At 36.8% G+C, this 23,394-nt stretch overlaps 2 protein-coding genes and 1 non-coding gene across 3 annotated transcripts; 1 reads left to right on the top strand and 2 right to left on the bottom strand.

Moving 5' to 3' along the window:
* Window positions 1-8,683: 8,683 nt before the first annotated feature.
* On the bottom strand, window positions 8,684-9,871 carry LOC145112044 (uncharacterized). Its single transcript, XM_079048256.1, has one exon. The coding sequence runs from the start codon at window positions 9,869-9,871 to the stop codon at window positions 8,684-8,686; it is 1,188 nt and encodes a 395-aa protein (XP_078904382.1).
* A 1,838-nt stretch (window positions 9,872-11,709) lies between these two features.
* Window positions 11,710-11,816, top strand: LOC145118058 (small nucleolar RNA R71). Its single transcript, XR_013713042.1, has one exon. It is a non-coding gene; the product is annotated as a small nucleolar RNA R71 (small nucleolar RNA).
* A 7,138-nt stretch (window positions 11,817-18,954) lies between these two features.
* On the bottom strand, window positions 18,955-23,075 carry LOC145113395 (putative cyclic nucleotide-gated ion channel 14). The gene is made up of 7 exons (XM_079049496.1): window positions 22,804-23,075; window positions 22,149-22,695; window positions 21,835-22,047; window positions 21,270-21,571; window positions 21,034-21,145; window positions 20,163-20,399; window positions 18,955-19,961 (listed from the first exon to the last, which is right to left on the bottom strand). The coding sequence occupies exons 1-7, from the start codon at window positions 22,830-22,832 to the stop codon at window positions 19,194-19,196; spliced, it is 2,208 nt and encodes a 735-aa protein (XP_078905622.1). The 5' UTR covers window positions 22,833-23,075; the 3' UTR covers window positions 18,955-19,193.
* Window positions 23,076-23,394: the final 319 nt, after the last annotated feature.

The following is a 23,394-nucleotide window of genomic DNA, read 5'->3' on the forward strand; positions in this document are numbered from 1 at the left end:
TTCGCGCCTCACGAAAGCCTCGCAACCCCAAATCTTGATATGGTCCAAATTGGGAACTTTCCCAGTCCACATTTCATGAGGTGTTTTGGCAACCTTCTTTGTAGGGACTAGATTAAGGATGTGGGCGGCAGTCTCTAAGGTATACCCCCAAAAAGAGATTGGTAGCGAAGCTCGACTCATCATAGAGCGAACCATGTCCAACAAAGTTCGATTGTGCCTCTCAGCTACACCATTCAGCTATGGTGTCCTGGGAGGTGTCAATTGTGAGACAATCCCACACTCCTTAAGATAGTCGAGGAACTCAGTACTAAGATACTCACCACCTCGATCGGATCGAAGCATCTTAATGTTCCTGCCCAATTGATTTTCTACTTCCTGTTTAAACTCTTTAAACCTTTCAAAAGTTTCTGACTTATGTTTGATTAAGTAGACATAACCATATCTACTAAAATCATCAATAAAAGTCACATAATAGCGATTAGCATCCCTTGTGGCGGTTTTGAATGGTCCACATACATCCGTATGTATAAGGTCCAACAAACCCTCACCCCTTGCACAAGTACCAGTGAAGGGTGATTTTGTCATTTTTCCAAGTAGACAAGACACACAACTATCATCCGATTTGAGGTCGAACGACTCCAAGGCTCCATCCTTTTGGAGCTGGCCTATGCGTTTCTTGCTTACATGTCCAAGACGACAATGCCACAAAGATGCTTTATCCAAGCTAGTAGAAGAATCAATACATAATACATTATTTCCTAAATTATCTACAACTGATACAGCTTCATACACACCATCACAAGGTAGTGCTTTAAAATAAAGAACATTATTAAAGAAAGCATTAATACTACCAACTTCATTATCAAAAGAAAAGGTAAAACCTTGTTTGTACAAAGCATGAAAGGAAATAATATTCCTCGCCATTTCAGACGAGTACACACATTTATTCAAATCTAACTTTAACCCACTATCTAGCAACAAAGTATAAACTCCAATCTTGGTAACAGGTGCAACCTTCTTGTTCCCCATGATTAAGTTTATCTTTCCGTGCTCCACATCCTCACTTCTTCTTAGGCCCTGCAAGTCACACCAGATGTGAATACCACAACCTGTATCAAGAACCCAAGAATTAGAATATGGTGAGTTATTAGACAATATAGTGTAAATACCTGCATGGGATGGTTTCACTTTCCCATCCTTGACATCCTGCAAGTACTTTGGGCAGTTTCGCTTCCAGTGCCCCTTATTTTGACAGTAGAAGCATTCAGCATCCTTAGGGATGGCAGAAGGAGTGATAGAACCACCTTTGGTTCCAGATGAGGAGCCTTCAAGGGACTTTCCCTTGGTACCCTTCTAAGGGTGCTTCCTCTTCTTCCCTTTGCCTTGCCCGATAGCCAAAACAGGGGTAGTAGTAGGAGTAGGAGTAGCAACCGACTTACTCTTAAGACCACTTTCGGCAGTCTTCAGAAGTCCTTGAAGCTTACTGAGTGTGACTTCCTCCTTGTTCATTTGGTATGTCATACGAAATTGATCATAACACGATGGCAAGGAGTGCAAAATGATATCAATTGCCAAATCCTCAGGGAAGTTCACATTCAGTTTCATTAGACGGTCCACATACCTTTGCATTTTCTACATGTGGCTCGTGATTGGTTCGCTATCCTTCATACGGGTAGTGATCATGGAGGAGATTATTTCATACCGCTCTTGACGAGCACTCTGATGGTACCTTTCCATCAGATCCTGATGCATCTCAAAAGGGTAATAGTCCTCATAGGACTTTTGGAGTTCAGCTGTCATGGTGGCCATCATGATGCATGCCACCTTGGTGGCATCTCTTTCATGTGCCTGATACTCAGCGACCTCCTCAGGAGTAGCAGTGGACTCATCAAGCTCATTTAGCTCCTTATCGAGGACATATTCCTTGTCCTCGTAACGAGTAACCATCCTGATGTTCCGGATCCAATCCATGAAGTTGGAACCATCAAAGATGACCCTCCCACAAAGGTTCATGAGGGAAAAGGAGCCAGTAGGGTTAGAGCCCGAAGCTTTGTTGTTGGAAGACATCTGAAAAGAAGAAAACAAGTTTAGATTAGATATATCGAATCCTTAATAATACACCCAAATGTAATATTAAGGCTAGGATCCAACACAATATATTATAACTTAGAAGAGGGATGCCGTAATCTAAGCTATAATATATTTGAAGGTAGGTGAATGACGATTCACCAATTTCCACCATGAAAACGAAATGAATTATTAGGTTTAATTGGTTTTTGAAATTCCTAGATTCTTTTGAGATTCATTGAACTTTTCAATGGCATGTTTCAATCTCGATTGTGCCCTTCAAGTTTTGTGACTGGGATGCCGAGGATCACAAAACAAGGTGTGAATAACCATGCAAATTCACTTGGTACCCTTAATATTATCACCTAATCAATGTGTCGGTTAACCACACACGCTCCACCGATCTATGATAAACATTAAGTCACCCTTCGTGATCCTTACTAGTCCAAGTTAGTGTGCCGGTTAACCACACACGCTCCACCAACGACTTGGTAAGGTACAAAGTGTGAATTTCAGGGGTTAGCACCATATTCACATTTTCCTAAAGTAACTAAGATTGGGAATTTATAAAAGGTTTAGTTACTTTATAATATTCATCATACTTTTAATGAGAATTTATAAGTCCTTGTCCTACCCGTTCGGCTAACGACCCTCCACCAGTCAAGCAAGCGGTGGGTGAGAGTGGACACCCATTAAGTTACCAATTTATAGGCAACAACCTTATACCCACCTTATAGACTGGCTTCGTGAATGAGGCGTACTAGCGGTAAGACGACTTTGATCTTATACATATATATAATAATTAACCATTAATGTTATAAATAGTATAAGGGTTGAATTTTAACTTTTAAAACGCTAAGGGTTTGGAATTAAAGTATATTAAAGTGTGTGTAACTTTACAAATTCCAAAACTTGAGGACAAGTTTTGAAACTATTCAAAACCTTTCATTTCATAACTTATGAATTAAAGGTTCATAAAAATGAAGACTCTTCATTTCCATGTAACTTATGTGTTTTAAGTGTGTGTTTAAAAGAAGTGACCTTTGGATATCCATAACTTGAGGACAAATTATGGACTCCATTAAAACACATAAATGATCAAGAATTAATCCTAAACAATTCAGCAAATAATTCTCATCATCTTCTAAATTCATAAGAACATGAACATGATCATCAAAGTTTCAAGAATTATATGAACACATACAAAGCATGAAATTTTGATATAAGCTATTGTAAATGGATTAGAACAACCATTACACCAACTAAAACAAGTTTTAAAACACCAAAACAGTTTAGGGTAATGTTTCTAGTCCATTTCCAGCAGCAAAAGTTGAAAATCTGCATTCTGAGGCTCCTACTCGCCGAGTGCACGAACCTACTCGGCGAGTAGGATGAGTTTACACATGAACTCGGCGAGTCCCCCCATGGACTCGGCGAGTTCATCAGTCAGACAGCAAAAAATCGACTTTTTATCACTATTTTGCATCAAGTATCAAACAAACAAGCCTAGGCTCTAATACCACTGTTGGGTTTTGAGCATTCTAACACTTCCTAAGTGTACATGCAACCCTATTAAACCTTGGATCTATGTTTGTCTAAGATACATGCAAAATATTATTTTCCAAGGTTTATAACCTATCTAGCATGGCATGGGGTACTTTTAACCATAAAAGAACTAGATGAATTACATACCTTTTGTTGATTGTTGATTCCTTGGAGTCTGAGAGCCAAGCACCAATAATGTGAATGCCTCAAATGGAAATCACAAATCACCACAAACTTGGAAAATGTATGAGAGAGTATACTAACTCTTGATTTTGGCCACCACACTTACACACACACTTAGGGTGTTTTTCATGCAACATAAGCTTGTTTATATAGTGTTCATGGTTAGGGTGAAACCCTAATAACCCATGTCTTTTTCCTCTTCCAAGGATCCATGGGTAAAAGCTCCATGGACTTCCATATAAGCTTAGCCCATTCCCAAATGAGTGTTAGCCCACACCATATAATAGCCCATGATTTAATTAGTCTTCCTTTTAATCACTAAATTAATTCATAATTAATTCAAGATTAAAACTAATTAAGTAACATGACTTTATATTAATATATTATAACTTATAATATATTAATAAATCGTAAGTATACAACTCTCATAAAACTATCCATAACTAGTTTGGGTGAAGTGCAACCCAAATGGACCATGCCGGGTCGGGTCAAGTATATACCAAATAAGTTATGGACTTAGACATCTTATCCAACAACATCATCATCATCCGGGATTCCAAAGTGACCACCACCATAATCTTCCACAACTCTTGCGCTCCTATAAAGCATAACACTAAATTGAGGTCTTGGTAACATTGTCAACATACTTTCGGCTCCTCTCTCTAACACACCATACGACCTTGCCAAGCGGGTCACAAACATTCCACCATTTATCTTTGAAGTAGTCTGATTCTTCACCGCTCCCTCTCCCAAATATTTCGCCAAACAATAAGGAAGATTGCAAAATGTATTTGGCATAATAATGCACCACAAGTAGAAGATATCAAGGGTCAGGACATTGTCGTCATCTTTCCGCATGTTTATGGTACTAGCAATCAAGCGGTGAATCAAATGGTGAATGGGGGATCTTATGCTCCCCTCTTGAGCCGCCGAAGGAATATAGACTCTATTCGCTATTGTATTCCACCAATTTGCACCAACTGTTCCCTCCGGTAGATCTTTATTGTTCCCTCCGGAAGATCTTTGTGACAATTCTCCAAAAACAACTCAAAAGCTTCAGTCATAACCTCATATTCAACATAGATACCCAGTCTCCAACCCAACTCCGCTATACTGCATTCACGGTATTCACCTCCAAGGTGGAAAGTTAAGACATTTTGATTATAAAAACCATTCCCTCCCTGGAATGATACTGTGGCAAAGAACTCCAGGCAAAGCTCCGGGTACATTGGTTCTTGAATTTGGAACAACCTCCTCCATCCATTGCAAGTAATTGAGATCCCATTTTGAACAAAAACCTTAGTTAAATAAGGATTTAACGCCTCCATCAAACCTACTTGCACCATCAATTCCCAGTTCAGTTCATTCGGTACGTAAATATCCTTTGCCTTGAGTGTCTCGAGCTTCTTCTTCCACCTAACCAAGTGGACTTTGGAACGGATTGTGGAAAATTAAACCACGGGAATTCCCCTTGAGCTTTGGCCTACTCTGAACATTTTCTGCAAAATCAATACAAAACAACACCACAGAAACATTCAAAATTAAAAATCTGGACAGTTGCAGCATGGACTCGTCAAGTCCATGAACAGACTCGGCGAGTCAGATGAACTGTTCGTGGAAATCGAACCTGATTCGGAACAAATCAGCCATGTGTACTCAAAATTCGTTTCAAGGGTTTGTCTAGGGTTGTATACCAAGTGTTAATTCACAAAAAATTTCAACTATAACACCCTAAATTGACCAAAATCGAAACCCTAAAATTCATGTGAAGTTCAAAAATCGGGAATCTAACAAATTAAGTCATGAAGCTACCAAATATTGAACCTTTAACAGGATTAGGAGTAAAAGGTCTTACCTTTTGGTGAGAAATTGAAGAAATCATGAAAATTGGGGATGCTTGCTTGAGAGAAAACTTGCTCGTCAAGTGGTAGGCTGTGGTGGCTGAATGAAAAATAATTTTACTATTAGGGTTAAAACCCTAATTCACAGAGTTTAAAAGTTAATTTTTTTTCAGTTAAAAAGTCTACTCGTCGAGTAGGTGTCCCGACTCGGCGAGTAGCATCGCGGTTTAATTGACTCATTTCGAAATGGACTCATCGAGCAGGTATCCTGACTCGGCGAGTTTTTCATTCTGTTTGAAAAACAATTAAAATTTTTTACTCTTTTTTAAATACTTCTACCACACCCCACACTCAAACCTTGCTTGTCCTCAAGCAATCATTTTAGATGGATGAGAAGATTTAGATTGAAGAGATCCTAATAAAACCACACAAAAGAAAACAAAATGAAAAGGAAAGGAAAGGTGAAAAGAATGCAAACTCAAGCAGCGGGTTGCCTCCCGTAAGTGCTTCTTTTTTAGGAGTCTTTAGCTGGACTCCTTCCCGCTCTACGTGGCAGCGGCTTTCTCCAAGTCCAACCCTTCTTCTAGTCCTTCATCCTTTGGAATTCCTTCTTCATATCTCTTGATCCTATGCCCATTGACTTTAAATCTCAACCCATCCTTGCTCCATAACTCAATCACCTCGTATGGATATACATGCTTGATTGTAAAAGGCCCAGACCAACGAGTGCGCAATTTTCCCGGAAAGAGATTTAGTCTTGAATTGTACAAAAGAACTTTTTTCCTTTCTTCAAACTCCTTATTACCCTTCAACCATGCATCATGCCATCTTTTAGTCTTGTCTTTATAAATCAATAAGTTAGTGTAAGACTCATTTCTCAATTCCTCCAAAGCATTCATTTGCAATAGTCGATTGGCACGCAACTCATTTGGCTCAAAATTGCATGTTTTTAAAGCCCGGTAGGCTTTATGTTCAAGCTCCATGGCTAAATGACAATTCTTACCATATACTAGCCTATAGGGTGTGGTTCCAATGGGTGTCTTAAATGGAGTTCGGAAGGCCCAAAGTGCGTCATCCAATTTATCCGCCCAATCTTTTCTATTGCTACCCACTGATCTCTCCAAAATCCTTTTAAGTGCCAGATTTGTAATTTTGGTTTTCCCATTTGTTTGTGGATGATACGGTGTTGAAATCTATGGTGCACACCATATTTTTGCAATATTTTTTCTAGTTGATCATTAGCAAAGTGGGTTCCTCTATCACTAATCAAAGCTTTTGGCACTCTAAATCTAGAAAATAATTTCTTTAGGAATTTTACCACCACCCTAGCATCATTAGTTGGTAATGCTTGCGCTTCTGCCCATTTTGACACATAATCCACCACCACAAGTATGTATTTATTGCCTTTGGATGAAGGAAATGGTCCCTTGAAATCCACACCCCAAACATCAAAGACTTCACAAACTTGAATACTACTTTGAGGCATTTCATTCCTTGTTGATATCTTACCCGTTCTTTGACAAACATCACATTCCCTCACGTATGTAGCAGCATCCTTGAAAATAGTAGGCCAATAGAACCCCGCATCAAATACCTTCTTAGCAGTGAATTGTACACCATGATGTCCTCCTGCCGGCCCATTGTGGCAATGCTCTAGAATGTCACGGATTTCCTTGCCAAATACACATCTTCTAATAATCCCATCCGCACAACTCCTAAAAAGATAAGGCTCGTCCCAGAAATAATATTTAATTTATGAGAAAGCTTCTTCTTTTGTTGTTGTGTGAGCCCTTTTGGAAGAAAGTCTCCAGCCAAGAAATTTGCAATATCATCATACCACGGTTCTTCCCCCATAATCACCATCAAGTATTCTTCTGGGAAGCTATCTTCAATACCGTTCTCATCTATTTCTTCTCTTTCCGGATTTTCTAATCTGGAAAGATGGTCAGCAGCTACGTTTTCCATCCCCTTTTTGTCCTTGATCCTGATGTCAAATTCTTGAAGTAGCAGCACCCATCGGATCAACCTCGGCTTCGCATCCTGCTTGGCAAACAAGTACTTAATAGCATAATGGTCAGTAAACACAGTAGTCTTAGACAAAATTAAATAGGGACGAAATTTGTCAAAGGCATACACCACGGCTAATAATTTTTTTTCCGTTGTGGTGTAATTTTCTTGGGTAGGATTTAGGGTCTTGCTGGCATAGTAAATGGGTTGAAAGTGCTTGTCAACCCTTTGGCCAAGTACAGCTCCTAAGGCAAAGTCGCTTGCATCACACATTATTTCAAATGGTAAGTTCCAATTCGGGGCGATAATGATCGGGACGTTAGTCAATTTTTCTTTCAAAATTTCAAAAGAAGCTAAACATTCTTTAGAAAAATTAAAAGGTGCATCTTTCAAAAGTAGTTGAGTTAGAGGTCTAGTAATTTTTTGAAAAGTCTTTAATAAAGCGGCGGTAAATACCCGCGTGACCTAGAAAAATACCCGCGTGACCTAGAAATTTAGCAATAGTGTCAATTTTCGTCCGATCCACCTCAATCCCCACCTTGGGTACTTTGTGGCCTAATACAATGCCTTCTTTCACCATAAAGTGACATTTCTCCCAATTCAATACTAGATTGGTCTTTTCACACCTAGCAAGCATCAAATCAAGGTTAGTAAGACAATCATGAAAAGAAGAGCCAAAAATATAAAAATCATCCATGAATACTTCCATGAATTTTTCCATCATGTCATGGAATATCGCCGTCATGCATCTTTGGAAGGTCACCGACGCATTGCATAACCCAAAAGACATGCGTCGATAAGCAAATGTTCCACTTGGACAAGCAAAAGTGGTCTTCTCTTGATCAATTGGGTCTATGGGGATTTGAAAATAGCCTGAAAACCCATCTAAACAACAATAATAGATATGGCCCGATAAAAACTCAAGCATTTGATCAATAAAAGGGAGAGGAAAGTGGTCTTTGCAAGTGGCATCGTTTAGCTTTCGGTAATCGATGGATACCCGCCAATCGATTACCATTCGTGTAGGTAGAACCTCGTTCTTAACGTTTGTGACGACCGTCATCCCTCCTTTCTTTGGCACTACTTGAACGGGAATAGCCATTCTTGACCACCTCTTGCATGTTCGAGTTTAAACGCCTTTGGTGTTGCACTACCGGCTTTGCACCTTCTTCAAGAATTATCTTATGGGAACAATATGAAGGACTTATTCCTTTTATATTGGTAACTTTCCATGTGATGGCATTCTTCCTTTTCTTTAAAACTTGAACTAACTCTTCTTTTTCAGCTTTGGTGAGGTCAGAAGCAATGATAACTGGCTTTTCATCACCTTCTTCAAGAAATGCGTATTCCAAATGTGCAGCCAGAGTTTTCAGCTCTAATTTTGTATTTTGTACACTGAACACGTCGATTCCAGAGAGGGGACTCGTCGAGTCCAGGCCAAAATCCCCATCTGATCGCGATTTTTTAAGCGGACTCGTCGAGTCAGTTCCTGCGACTCGGCGAGTCGATCTTTCTGCATTTCTGATTATTTCTTCATATTCAGCTTCTTCTAGCAGTTTTTCTATCTCCTTTAAGTCTTTTTCAGCATCAAAATTTTCTTTAAAGGCAAGGGCGGGTTCGTTTGGGTGGTCGTCTTTCCATTCTTCCATTAGTTTTTCCAATGTGTCCACCGAAAATGTCGTGTCATCACTACACTTGGAATGCTTCATGGCTTGATCAACTCCAAATGTAACTGACTCATCTCCCACCCGAAGGGTGAGCTTGGATTCTCTCATATCTACTATGGCACTTGCGGTGTTTAGGAAAGGTCTTCCAATAATGATCGGTACTTGGTGGTCCTCTTCCATATCTAAAACTATGAAGTCTGCGGGGAATACGAATTTATCAACTTTGACCAATAAATCCTCGCATATTCCCCTTGGAAATGTCACCATCTTATTTGCTAAATGAATTGCCATACGGATTGGTTTTGGCTCCGGAAGGTTCAACTTCTTAAAGAAAGAGTATGATATGAGATTAACACTAGCCCCCGAATCCGCTAATGCATAACTAGTAGCCAGGTTCCCGAGTTGGCATGGCGAAGTTAAGCTACCCGAGTCCCCCATCTTCTTTGGTAATTTGTTCAACATTGCGGCTGAACAATCCTCATTAAGCACCACCTTGGACACCTTTTCCAACTTCTTTCGATTAGTAAGTAGCTCCTTTAAGAATTTTGCATACTTGGGCATTTGTACAACCGCTTCGATGAAAGGACTATTGATTTGGAGGGCTTTGATGTGTTCCGAGAACTTTTGATAATCTTCATTCTGCTTCTCTTGTCTAGACCGGCTTGGAAATGGCAATGGAGTTTGATAAGGTTTCAAAGGGGGATCATTTTTTTTGCTCAAACTGTGGACTCGTCGAGTCCTTATCCCTGACTCAACGAGTAGGGTCGACTGTTTGGGATTTCGGGTCTTCATTTTGCTCCTCCTGCACTTCTTTTGTATTCTCATTCATTATAGGTGTCAGAGGGGTAATTATCTTCCCACTTCTAGTCGTCACTGTTGGATTAGGTTTCTAAGACCATAACTATATTTGGTATATACTTGACCCAATAGTAGCACGGTCCTTTTGGGTTGCCTTCACTAAAGCAAATTGAATGGATGATTAATGGAGAGAGAGGATATTATGGTTTATTAATATATTATAAGAATAATATATTAAAAGAGAAATCATATTGTTTAATTAATATTGGTCAATAATTAATGAAGAATTAATTTTGTGACTAAAAGAGATTAATTAAATAAAGGGGACTGGAATTGCAATTATAAGATAATTGGATTTTGGGCTGTATATCCTTATGGATATAAGGGGGACGAAAATTAGAGTGGAAGCCCACTATGATTTCGTCCATGGCCTTATTCCATAAGGTTCTTTGGACTGCTTAAGGCCTAAGCTATCCAATTAGGGTTTTGACTGAAACCCTAGCAGCACACCTATATAAGGGACCCCAGGGCACCCAAATCGGCTACCACTTATTCCTAAGAGTTCTAGAGCCGAATTTGGAGCCTACATTCCCTCTCTTCAATATCATCTTCTTGCCTTGGTGTATGTGAGCCATTAGAGGTATTACAATTGTGATACTAAGCTTTTGAAGCTGTAGATTCTTGCTACTTGTGAAAGGTAATCATCTAAACTTGTTTTGATTATTGATTTCGAATTTCATATGCTAGATCTAGGGTTTTATAGCTTTAGATGATTTGCATGTACAATAGAGAAACCTAGATTCAAAGCTTTAGGGTTTTGCAAGTGCACATAGGAATGTTCTTTTGCTCAAAACCCATCAGTCACAATGTTGATTTGAGCTCCTCTTGGATTTTTCTCGGTATTTCTCGGTATTGCTCGGAAGTTGGCCCAGCTGTTTTTCAATGTTTAGAATAGAGGCCTGGTAATTTCTCATCAATGCTTGTTGCTCTTTCATCATGTCTTGTTGTTCTCTTATTGCAGTATCGGTGTCGTTGTGCCTTTTCTCAGATGCAGCTGCAAATCTTGTGAGCATATCTTCAAAGTCCAATTTCTTTTCTTGCACCTGCTCCTCCTTTTGATAGAACCCTCTTGTCTTCATCCTATACTTCTTATCCTTTGCATTCTTGTACTCGTCATAGGTAGCAACTCTTTTTTCGGTTTTCGTCAATCCTCGTCATATCTATCACCACTTGAGTAACATACTTGCACTTTCCGGTTCCCATGTTCGTCTAGATCACAATCTTTAGTATGGTGAGGCCCGCTATAGTTTTCACATCCCACCCGGATGGCATGGATGGATTAATCCATCTTTGTCATTCTTCGGTCCATACTTTCTAATTTAGCCATCACGGATGCCATACTATCATTGACTGAGTTCACTACCCCTCGAGCTGAGTCGTTCCTTTGATTATGATATTCTCTAGAATGCTTATAGAATTCTTCAATTAGCTCCTTTATAACACCAAAAATTTTCTTCGTGAGTGGTCCTTGGGAATCAAGGAGTTGCCTAGTCGTCACGTTTACTCCATCATAGAAAATGGAGACCTCTTGTTGAATGTTAAGATCATGGTGGGGGCAATTCCTTAACAAGCCTTTGTACCTTTCCCACGCCTCATAAAGTGACTCTCCCACTTGTTGTTCAAAGTTTGCAATTGCCTTCTTCAATTTTTCTATTTTGGAGGGGGGGCAAAATTGATCGATGAATTCTTCAAGCATTTTAGCCCATGTGGTGATAGACCCTGGAGGGAGTGATTTCAGCCAATCTTTCACGACTCCCTTAAATGTAACTGGTAGCATACAAAGCAAGACAGTCTCCCGAGGTACATTAGGAATATTGAAGTAGTCGGCTATGTCGTTGAACTCCTCGATATGCTTGTATGCGTCTTCGTGATGTTTCCCGTAGAATGGGATTTCCTTGAGTTGGGCGAGTATGTGGCCTTTTAGTTCAAATTTAGCAGTCGCTGGAATCGTGGGTTGCACGAGTCCCGACCTGGTGTCGTCACGCATTCTTCTCTTGTAATCTCCCATTGGTATTTCTCCGATATCAGCCATGGTGTTTCTTAGTTCGCCTTCTATGTCGCTTCCTTCAAATTCAGATCCGCTTTCTTCCTTCTCGGTTTCATACTCGGTGTCCTCCTTTGTGTTGCTGGATTCCCCCACTTTCTTTCCCTTCTTCTTTCCAAAAACCGATTTGAGACTCTTAAAAGGTGATTTCTTTGGGGTATTTCCTTCGGTATTGTCCTTGTTCTTGAGAAAAGTTGATTCCAGGTCTTCAAGTGGTGGAAGTAATGAAGAGTTGGATCCTCGGGTCATAAAATACCTGAAAGAAAACAGAAAAACATGCGTAAAAAGAACAAAATGAAAACGAAAAACGAAAATAAAAAATGTGATGGACTCGTCGAGTCAGTTCAAATGGTAAAACAGAAACTAAAAACTAAATTTTTTTAAGACAAACTAGAACTTAAACTAAATGACTAATTTGCTAAAATGGTAACTTTGTGCAAGATAAATCTTACACAAAGGATCGATAACTCTATCAATTAAAATAACTATTTAAAATCGTTCCCCGACAACGGCTCCAAAAAATTGATGTGTGTAGAGCGAACTAGTTTTAATCCTAACAAACTCAAATAAAAACAAACACACGCAGGTAGTGTACCTATCGATAGCAGTTTAGTTTAAGCAAGTAGGGTATCGAACACAGGGAATGGTAATAATTAAACTAACTACTAAAATTATCTAATTAAAACTAACAATAAAAAGAATGGTTTTCTCTAGTTTTGCAAGACTAGAAACTTAAATACATGACTAACACTCAACCTAAAATAACTAACAACTAATGCAAATAAAAGGTCACTAGATTCAATATTAAAAGAGACTTATGTTCAGGTTCGAATCATTTATTCCAATGGTTGATTTCATGGCAAGTGCAATGGATTAATTTGTCAATGGCTACCGATTTAATGTGATTAGGTTCATATTCATTATTACTAATCCTTAGCAAACTAATTAATTTAAAAAGTGACCAATTAATTAAACTAACAAGCTTACTAGATTACAAATTCGGATCAAGTGAGACTTGTAATATTAACTAAATTTATCAGTTTAATTAACTCATGTATGGTTGTTCATCATACATGCTTACACATTGATTTACTTATTTTTCTAGTTAATCCTAGGTTCATAATAACTAATACTAGGCATACAATATTGTGTTCACAAATCCGTATGATTCAAGCAATTAAGATGATATTCATGCAACTCAATAACTTGACTATTAACAGAAAAATAATCATAATCAATACATAAGGGTCTTTAACAGGCTCAACAAGACAAATTCACCAAATCTAATTAATCCAACCATAAAATCAAACCATAGTTATAAATTCATCTAGCCTAAATAGAAGTTATGATTTTTAGCTCATATTTATAGCAGAAAACATCTCAAAAAACTAAAAACATATTCTAATCAAAAGATTAAGGGAAAGAGAATGAATTTTGCCTTTAGATCTCTTCCAAATTGGTATCTAGGGTGCAATCTCGAGTTTCAGAGCTCCAAGAATCCTTTTCCTCACAGATTAGACGCTCCAAAGTTCCAGAGAGAAGTCCTTGTCTCGTGAATTTGTGCCCTTTATATAGTTTTCTGAAAACAGGGGCGACTCGTCGAGTCCATAGACCGGCTCGGCGAGTCCATCACTTAAAAGCTGTGTACGACAAGTCTTCAAGGGTTCGCGAATATTCCTATCTACTCGACAAGTTGAGGACCAACTCGCCGAGTCCTTCCCTCTTTTTGCTTAATTTCTTCTTTCTTTATTTCCCGAGCTTCCGTTTGCTAATCCTGCTTCCTTTTCAACTCGGGCATGTCTTTTAGGCTAAAAATACAATTTAAACATAATTAAATACTTTTTGTTCAGTAATTAAGACAAATTAGCCAAAAAGTATTAAGATATTAACCAAAATATATGGTTAAATATGCACATATCACCTCATATGATATTCTAAGAATGAAAGAAAGCTTTTGAGATAGACACACAAAGTTCTTCTTTCCACATCTAGAAATGAAAATTATTTAATGGATTGACCAAAATTTGTTTTGTGGCTTGGCATGAGTACTGTGAAATTGGTCAAGTCGTTTATTTTCATTTAAAATTTGACCATTAACGGGTGCGTTAGGAAACCTTGAAATTTTTAATAGTAGTGAGATAATAGAGAAATTGGTAGATCCAACTATTTAAAATCCATTGTAAGAAGTTTGTAGGTTTTGAGGGGTGTTAGGTGGTGATAAAAAAATCCTTGTCTGATGATTAAAGGGAGAGATTACGGGAAGGAAATAAGGTTGCTCCTTAACCTGTTGATAAAATATACTTTCTTTCAATGCCCTATCAAGTTGAGCTTGCTCTTCTCTATTTAAGTCCTTGGACTGTTGAAGTGACTTCTTTGGACTTATCTTATATGACTGCCATGTTGCCACACTTTTTCCTTTTATCTTTGACTGAAGCTCCGTGAGTGATAGGATCAATGAATTTCCTCTCGGCTATCTACGACTGTTTGATATGCTTTTAGGGCATCTGCTAAGTCTAATTTAGTTTTAACTGTTGGATTAAGGTGTCTAAGGTCCTAACTAAATTGGTATAATATTGATGAATAAAAGTAAAGTCCTTTTGGGGTTGCCCTCATAACCAGGAAATGGTTTGGATTGATCAAAGGAAAGAGATAAATGATTTATTAATATATTATATGATTAATATACTAATCAGAAATGGTAATAATTAATTAAGAATTAATCAAAATTAATTTTGGGTTAATTAGATTTAACTAAAGGTACAAGGATTGAGTTGTAATTGTTCAATAGTTGAACAAAAGAGAGGATCTAGAACCCTCCTAAGGGGTGGACCATTTTTACACCCTTGGATAGGTCTCCTGGAAGCCTCCAACTGATAAAAGGAAACTAGATAAATACTGATTTGAAATATTATTATTTTAAGTTCAAATCTAGGGATTCTGGGATTATCAAGCAGCTATATAAAGGGGATTAACCCTTGTATTTTTGGCTAACCTATTCCACAAGGGAATTCTAAAAATTCTCCTTCCTTTCCCATCTCTTCTTCAATCATAGGGTTTCTTGAGTTTTAGGTGTGATGCATTAGAGGCTACCATACTTTTAGAGCTAGTTTTCCAAAGAAACTACAAAGGGTTTTTGATTAACTTGTTTCAAATCAAGCAAAAGGTATGTGGTTCTATTCATGAATTTAATTTCATAGGGTTTATAGTTTTTGTTTCATAAGTCTGTTGTTATTAATAGTGAAAAGACATATATCCAATTTAGGTTGCATGTACCCTTAAAAGTTAAGTGAAATTTCGCATGTATAATTGAATTGTAACCTAAAAACCCCAATAGTGGTATCGGATCCATGCATTTTGAATTGATAGTGCATAATAGATGAAACAAAAAAAAAACAAAAAAAATTCGACAATTTCTTCTGGCCACGACATGGGTAGCCCTCTGCTACGTCGTGGAAACTGCTTGAAATTTGATTTTGAGATTATCATGCCTTATTCAAAAGATAGGATTATTATTAGTTAATACATCTTATTTTAAATGTTTAAAATCTGAATATTATAACTAGATAATTAGAAATCCTAATTTAAATAAAAATAAGTTTTGAATAAGGTAATTTTCCAATTGTAAGATAATATAGTTATCCTTTGATAATATTTATATTAACTAATTAAAAGTTTAATTAAGGATAATTCATATATCTTATTTTGTTCAAATATTAATTAATTAAAGGTTAATTGAATTAATATGATTTGAACCTTGAAATTTAAAGAGTTTTAAAATACACCTTATACATATGTATAAGAGTATAATACTATATGTATCATTAAAACTTAATAGTCAGTCGAATCTCTAGTACGCCTCATTCATGAAGCCATACTATAAGAGATGTATAAAGAAACGAATTATAAAATGACCGTTGAATGAGTGTCCTTTTCACCCACTGCTTCTTTGTATGGTGGAGGGTCGTTAGCCGAACATATTTAATAGGAAATAATCACATTAAAAGTATAATGTATAACATACTAGAACCTTCTATAAAATCTCACTCTAGTTACTTTAGGAAAAATATGAAATTGTATGCTAATCCATGAAAACGCACATCATTTCTTTGTGAGTCGTTAGTGGAGTGTGTGTGGTTAATCGACACAGCAATGTGGGACTACAAATATGAAATGAGGGCACATACTCGAATTTATGGTTATTGATGGAGCGCGTGTGGTTAACCGACACATCAATGCGAGATCATAAATGACCTCGAGCATGTCACGCGGGTTTGCATGGTTATTCATATCTTGTTTGTGATCATCGACATCCCAATCACAAATTGAAGAGCATAATCTGAGATTAAACATGCCATTGAACAATTCAATGAATCTCAAATGATCTAGGAATTTCATATTATATCTAAACTTTTACTATCATTTTTGGAGAAACAAAGTTGATATCCATTTGCAACATCATAATTTCATAACACGCTCTTAAGCTGTTTAGGGTTCTCAAATCTCATCCCTAAAATCGGATTTTGTTGTTTCCAGTGTAAGGGTTGGATTAAATGTAGCATGGACTTCCTCATTTACATTCTATTATTTCTCATCATTTACTACATTCTCTCCTACATTAGGACACAACTTAGCTAGAAAATCATCATCAATGCTCTTGTTTAACTAAGTAATATCATCTTGAATGATTTCATCTTCAAACATAGAGGATTTTTCTGTAGGTTCTCTATCCTCGCCAATTCTCTACCCTCACCAAGTTCTTTATCCTCGCCAACTTACTTATCCTTACCTTATATTATAGACCCAATTTCATTATTATTTGAGTCAAACCAGTCATCCAAACCATCCCCAATATGGTCCAAATATATGTATATTGATATTTCGGGTTCTTCATAAGTTATATCTAGAAAATGGACGTAATCTAATTCATTTTCTATGGACCTAATGCCATATGATAAAGGTCGGTTCCTTAGGCACTAGTAAAGTTTCTTAATAACTTCTCCTATGAATCGTTGAAGGAGCTCAGCACACCCACCCAAATCCATTCCGACAAAATCAACATCGATAAACAAGAAATTATCACCTCCAGTATAAGAACGTGGGGATATGACAAAAACACCATTAAAGTTTAGATCTACTTTCAGATAAATACCATCTGGATTGTTATTTGCCATGCAGTTTAGTTCACGTAACATACTATGAAAAAACCAGAGATCAACAAACACTTACAGAGAAAATGTCGTCTTTGTAAACTTTAGTTGTCGTCCCTCTCTTTTACTAATACATATCGATGCTTTTTCTCTTTGAGTACCATGTAATTGAAATCGAAAGAGGGTTAAACAATTTTTTTTAAGTTCATCACTGGTGGAATAAGTGATGTGGACAAAGGAGAAGGGCAATTCAATCAGTCAAGGTCCATGTCACTTAAAATACCGACAAACCTTCTTTTTTTCTTCGAAAAATGGCAATTGGGACGGGTAGTTTTTGAGTTAAATTATTTAAAAGGTGCAAAAAAAAATGTTAACTGACCATTTACGACCAAAAGTCTAACTTTATGGGGTTTTCATGACAAAAACCCTAATAAATTTTATCAAAAAGAAAAAATACTTATTATTTATTTCAAATCTTTTAAGGCTTTTAGTGTGCGACATAATCTCATATATAATCAGTTAGTATAATTTTTTCGCACACATATTCCGATATTAACATGTTACGACAAGATCATTTAAAGTATACTATTTTGTTTTATTTAACATTTCCAATTTAAATTATAATTTCCTCTAAATTCAAAACAATTAAAAAAAATAGTGTTTTTTCTTAATCTAGACAATTAATTCTCATGATAACTTTTGTCATTATACTTCATTAATTATCTTCGTCATACAAAATTTCGACCATTGGTTTCAAATGAATTCATTCCTAACACCATCTCAAATCGGCTAACAGCATAGACATAAAGTAACCGCGAAGGCCTTATCATCAATAGCCATGATGCAACCGTCATACACATGTACCGTTTAGACTGCCAATTGTTGTCTAGATCACAACATTACCCAATATAACATGAAACAATTCCAAAGCACTCACAACACCATAAACCCTAAACTGGCTGACATAAAAGACATGTTTTGCATGGTACAAAATAAAATAGGATTATGGCTCTTTTTGGCCAGACTATTATAATTTAGAAATTTATGTTATTTGTTCTAATTATAGACTTCTTTTTAGTTCCAATTGGGGTCGATGGTGATGGGGTAGTAGGGTCGATACTCGATGGTGTTGTGGATACATCATCTTGTCCCACTAAGGGTCCGGCTGGCTCAAAGCCCATAAACCTATAACAACGCTCTTGCCTCCGGACTCTATGAGTCCGGACCTCAAACTTTCGGGGTTCGGGATAATCAGTTATAGGACCTAATTCTTGACTCGAAACTTTAAAAGTTGGATGAGTGAAATCTTGGACATATCCTTACTCAACTATAAATTCCAATAATAAACTAGCAAGACAATTCCACCCTTTCTCTTTTCCATGGTAGCCCTGATGCCAAAAAGTGACATAAACCTAATACAATATTGCCAAAAAATATAAAATAGCAAGAGTTGTGTGTAGATTTCCCGCATTTAAAACAGTTTGGCAGTTTGGGCTTTCACTTCCATATAAGATCTTAATGTAAACAATTCACGAAAAAATGTACTCATATTTGAATCCAGCACAATCTATAATACATCATGGTGCGGAAAAATCTTGTCAAGCAATTAGTTTAAATCGTATTAAACATTTGTTATTCGTTAAGTCAATATTCAATCATATCGGAACGTTTAATCATGCTTAATCGATCACTTAATAGTACATATTGACACGCTATTGAAGTATTTCATAAATACCCACATACCACTAACTACACAAGTATCATGTATCATGCACCCATATCTGCATTTGTATCATATTATCCGTATCCATATCAGTATCCGTATCCAGTATAACTAATCGTCATCAGGATCGGCCGAGAAGTCAGGTTCATCCGGCTTCTGTAACTTAATCAACTCAACATCCTTCGTTTTCAACATCCCTCGCCTCGTATTCGCTGCAAATCTCGAAGCCAATATCGTAACATTCAAATTCTGCTTCGCCGGATTCCCATCATACACCGCCTCCGCTGCCGCCTCCTCGTGGTGGTCCATTTCATCCATCCGCTCATCATCATCATCATAACCATGATGATGATCATCATCATCATCGGGCCTATACGACGATTCACTCATACTAAGATTCCACGCCATTCTCCGCTTCTTAATCCGCCGCCAAGCCGCCTGAATAAAACAAGCCGCCCATGTCCGCCAATGATACGAGTAAAACCTAAACGTGTGTTGAAGTTTTTTACTGTGTAATCGCCGGAACTGATTAGCAACAAACTTTAGATCCTCGGCACGTAATGCAAACGCTTCCACTTCGCTTAGGGCTTTTACGGTTCTCGTTGAAGATGGTAAATTTAGGGTCGATTTCGGGTGTAGGGCCCACGCAAGCAACTCTTCGCCACAAAAATCACCGGGCCGTAAAGTAATCGAATTGAAAAAACCAGTTCGGCCTCCGTTAGTTGTTGAACTATCGAGTCTTCCCCGAATGATAAAAAGCATTTCTGAAACCGGATCGCCTTCCCGTACTATGAACGTGCCTTGGGTGCTTAACGACGAGACTAATCGCTCGCATATCGCGTCGAGTAGTTGATCATCCATTTGTGAGAAAAACGGGACCTACAAACAAAGAAGATATGACACTATTAGCGTCCCACATCAGCTAGACACAGTCCTGTCTGTCTCTATATATATATTGGAGTCTAATAAAGACACTATATATTTTAACATGGTATCAAAGCCAGTGTCTAGCAGATATTTATGTCTAGCAGACATATAAGACACGTAATTTGATGATTATGTCGGAACTGCAAATCTTACACGTCGAACGAGATCGAGACACAAGTGGCGTTGGATATCTCGACGGAGATCGGACGGTAAAGCGCGTAAAATAGATTCTTCATCAACTCCGCGTGTTGCGAGCCATTTATACTGTACGAACTTGCGGACACGTTCTTGTAAGTCGTTTGGGAGCTGGCGGTGTCTCATCCATTCCTCGGTGTCTCGCCGCCTCAGCCGCCACTCCTCAAGCCTTACCGTGATGGATTGTAGGTAGGTCTACAAGAATGTAAAGTTTGTTAAAAATAGGATTAAGTGTGATAAATAACAATGTAGTTTCATTTATTTGTTTGTTATGGCAACCTATTTTCATTTCGTCCTATTACAACGGTAAACTTTAAGAATCTACCTAATTATAGCAATGTCATTCCAATATAGTTTCGTTCATATTTTTATGGGCTAGATGCAAGAAATAGCAACGTACTTTTATGTATTTGTTTATTATAGAATTGTACTTCGTTTCTTTTTATATAGCATTGTAGTTCCAATATTTTTCTTATCAAGGCGTTGTACTTTGAAAAATCTACCCATTTATTGCATTTTTTTACATTAATTTATTTAATATAGCACCCTACTTTTATTTCACCCTATTACAACATTGTACTTTGAAAAATCTACCCAATTATAGAAATACTCAAATACAAAGAAATTTATGCTGTTATAATTGAATATATTTTTCAAAGTATAATGTCCTGATATGAAATAAAAATTCAAAACACAATGCTATTTGTTTTTTTGAAGTACGATGTTGTAATAGAACAAAATAAAAGTATACAACTAAGATATAAAGTATCTTACACATGGATTAGAATTACATCGATTTATTTGAAAAAAAAAAGTGCAATATATTTACCTGCATATTTCCAATTAAATGTGCAAATAATACGAGCCCCATAATGGCAATGAGTATGGCAAAAGATGTTTCTCCAATATATGTGCTTGTGGACAAATTCTGTCCATACGAACTGCATGCAATAAAAACCAATCATTACTTTTTACATTAAACTCTATGAAAAATACAAAAAAAAAAAAAACAAAAAAACTTGGAACTTTCATCATCATTTTAACAAAATATTAGTGGAACAATACCTCAAATTTTGTAAGCCCCACCATAAACAGTAGAAGTACTTTTCAACAAAGTTAGAGGAAACAACACCTTTTGAAACAGCATCTCCAAATATCCCATAATTAAAACCTTCAGGGTTATCAGGATCACAAATACTAAAAAGATTTGTCCCATTTGCCCATTTTATCCTTTCATCATCATTTGAAGAACCACAATCCAAATAAGGAAGAAAACATTTTATTGAAACATCATCATTTCTGCATGTGGATTTCCAACATGTTGCATGTCTTTCAAAAGACAACAAGTACCATGATGCCCCTAAAACCTACCAAAATAAATGTCAAATGATTTAGCTAAAAATCATATGTTGTATGCATACTTTGTATGTAAGAAATAGCAATGTACTTTCACTTCTTCTTACTATAACATTGTACTTTGAAAATTTTACCCAAATATAGCAATGTCATTGAAATACAAAGAAATTTCCACTACTATAAATGTGTAGATTTTTCAAAATATAATGTCTTTAATCTTTATAAGAAAAATGAAATAAAAAGTAGAATGTCTTAATAAGAAAGGGTTGCTTACATGACTAGCTAACATGTACAACACAAGATTATATGCAGCTCCAGCCCAAGCAGTTTTGGTGACAACTCCAGTAGCTTTAATGATTTGAGAGCTCAATGGAAAAATAAGATAGAATCTTGGAATATATTGAAGGAGCACAATTAATACAAGGGCATTTGTGGTATGATCAGCATGTTGTGTTCTAATAGCCGGAATAATAAACCATATCACAATCTGAATGAACATTTTCAAAAAGAATTCAAAGTTAGAATGTTATAATAGGAAGAAATGAATGTATGATGCTATAAGTTATGATAAACAAGTAAATGAAAGACCTGAGGAAGAGGCAAAGTGGCAACAAGATCAATGAAGAAATCCGACTTCATGTACCTTTTTGCTATTTTTTCAGGATCCATAACAAGTTCACCTCTTCCTAAAACTCGTGAACTTGGAGACACATAAGCTGTTCTGAACTTTATAAATATGTGCAACATGTAAAATATATCTGCAATTGTTCGTAAACAAGTAACAACAATCCCCAAATTCAAATCAGACAGCATACATGAAGAACCACCATTGATTTGTACTGAAGGGAGGTAGAAAAACAAGGGATCAACGAAAAGGGCGACTAAACAAGAGAAAAGAAACATTCTGTTCCATTGTAAGATCACTTCGCTTCCAGGATCTAAAACCCTTTTTCCGTTTAAATCGGTGGCTTCTTCTGGGTGAACTCTCGATTTCCCCAATTTAATAACACCCATATGACTTTTAGCGCCATTCGTTAGCAATGGGGCTGATGAAATCTTGTGTTCTGGTATTTGCTTTTCTGGGATTTGCCATGAATGTTCGAAGTTTGACTTTCCATTTTCGCCGGTGTAAAACCTATTGGATTCGATTGAAAATTTCAGCAATTGTTTGATGGAAGTTTGATACGTGATTGTAGAAGATGTATGAATAAGTAAATTGAGAGTGAAATGTGCAGAAATTAACCTGACTTGCTTCTCTTTCATGAAGTCCATGATGGTGAATTTGGGTGAAAAATTAGTGTTAGAGCGAAGATAGAACAAAACCCAGATGGAAAAGTTGCATTTTTTTACTTCAGAAACTGCGGTTTTTTCTTGTGGCTGATGTATTTCGAACCTTTTTATGATGTATATGAAGATGCATTTGTATATGGATTGATCAATCACAATGCAGGAACCCAACGAGATTTTGGGAATCTAAAAAATCGTGTTTGAGCAGAGTGGAGGAGAGAGAGGACCTTGTAGGAATTGAATGAGCTGAAACTGTGTTTTGGAAAGAAAATGGTAAATTACAAAAATAGTCCTTGAACTATACATTATTCTACATATTTTGACTAATTGAGTGCATTCTTTGTTATTTTAGTCCAAACTAATATACATCATTTACAAGTCTTCGCATGTAAAAGGCTACAAGTGTGATACATTCTTGTCAATTCACATCCTTTACCTCTTTTCATCCTTCAACTTCATTCTTAAATTAATCTTTTGAATTTTGTAAAAATGTGAAATTTCATTTAGCCTATATGTTTAGACTTTAGTTATACTTTTGTCTTTTAAA

Source organism: Lactuca virosa, chromosome 5 (genome assembly GCF_052849685.1).
Source record: "Lactuca virosa cultivar CGN04683 chromosome 5, Lactuca_virosa_CGN04683_v6, whole genome shotgun sequence".
Taxonomy (NCBI): domain Eukaryota; kingdom Viridiplantae; phylum Streptophyta; class Magnoliopsida; order Asterales; family Asteraceae; genus Lactuca; species Lactuca virosa.

What these genes read in the sequence shown, in the direction of transcription:
- LOC145112044 (XM_079048256.1), bottom strand. Translation starts at nt 9,871, where the DNA reads ATGCCCAAGTATGCAAAATTCTTAAAGGAGCTACTTACTAATCGAAAG.
- LOC145113395 (XM_079049496.1), bottom strand. Translation starts at nt 22,832, where the DNA reads ATGGACTTCATGAAAGAGAAGCAAGTCAG. An exon ending in ATGAAAGAGAAGCAAGTCAG is followed by an intron (nt 22,696 to 22,803) that starts GTTAATTTCTGC and finishes CGAATCCAATAG; the next exon opens with GTTTTACACCGGCGAAAATG. An exon ending in TGTACATGTTAGCTAGTCAT is followed by an intron (nt 21,572 to 21,834) that starts GTAAGCAACCCT and finishes TTATTTTGGTAG; the next exon opens with GTTTTAGGGGCATCATGGTA.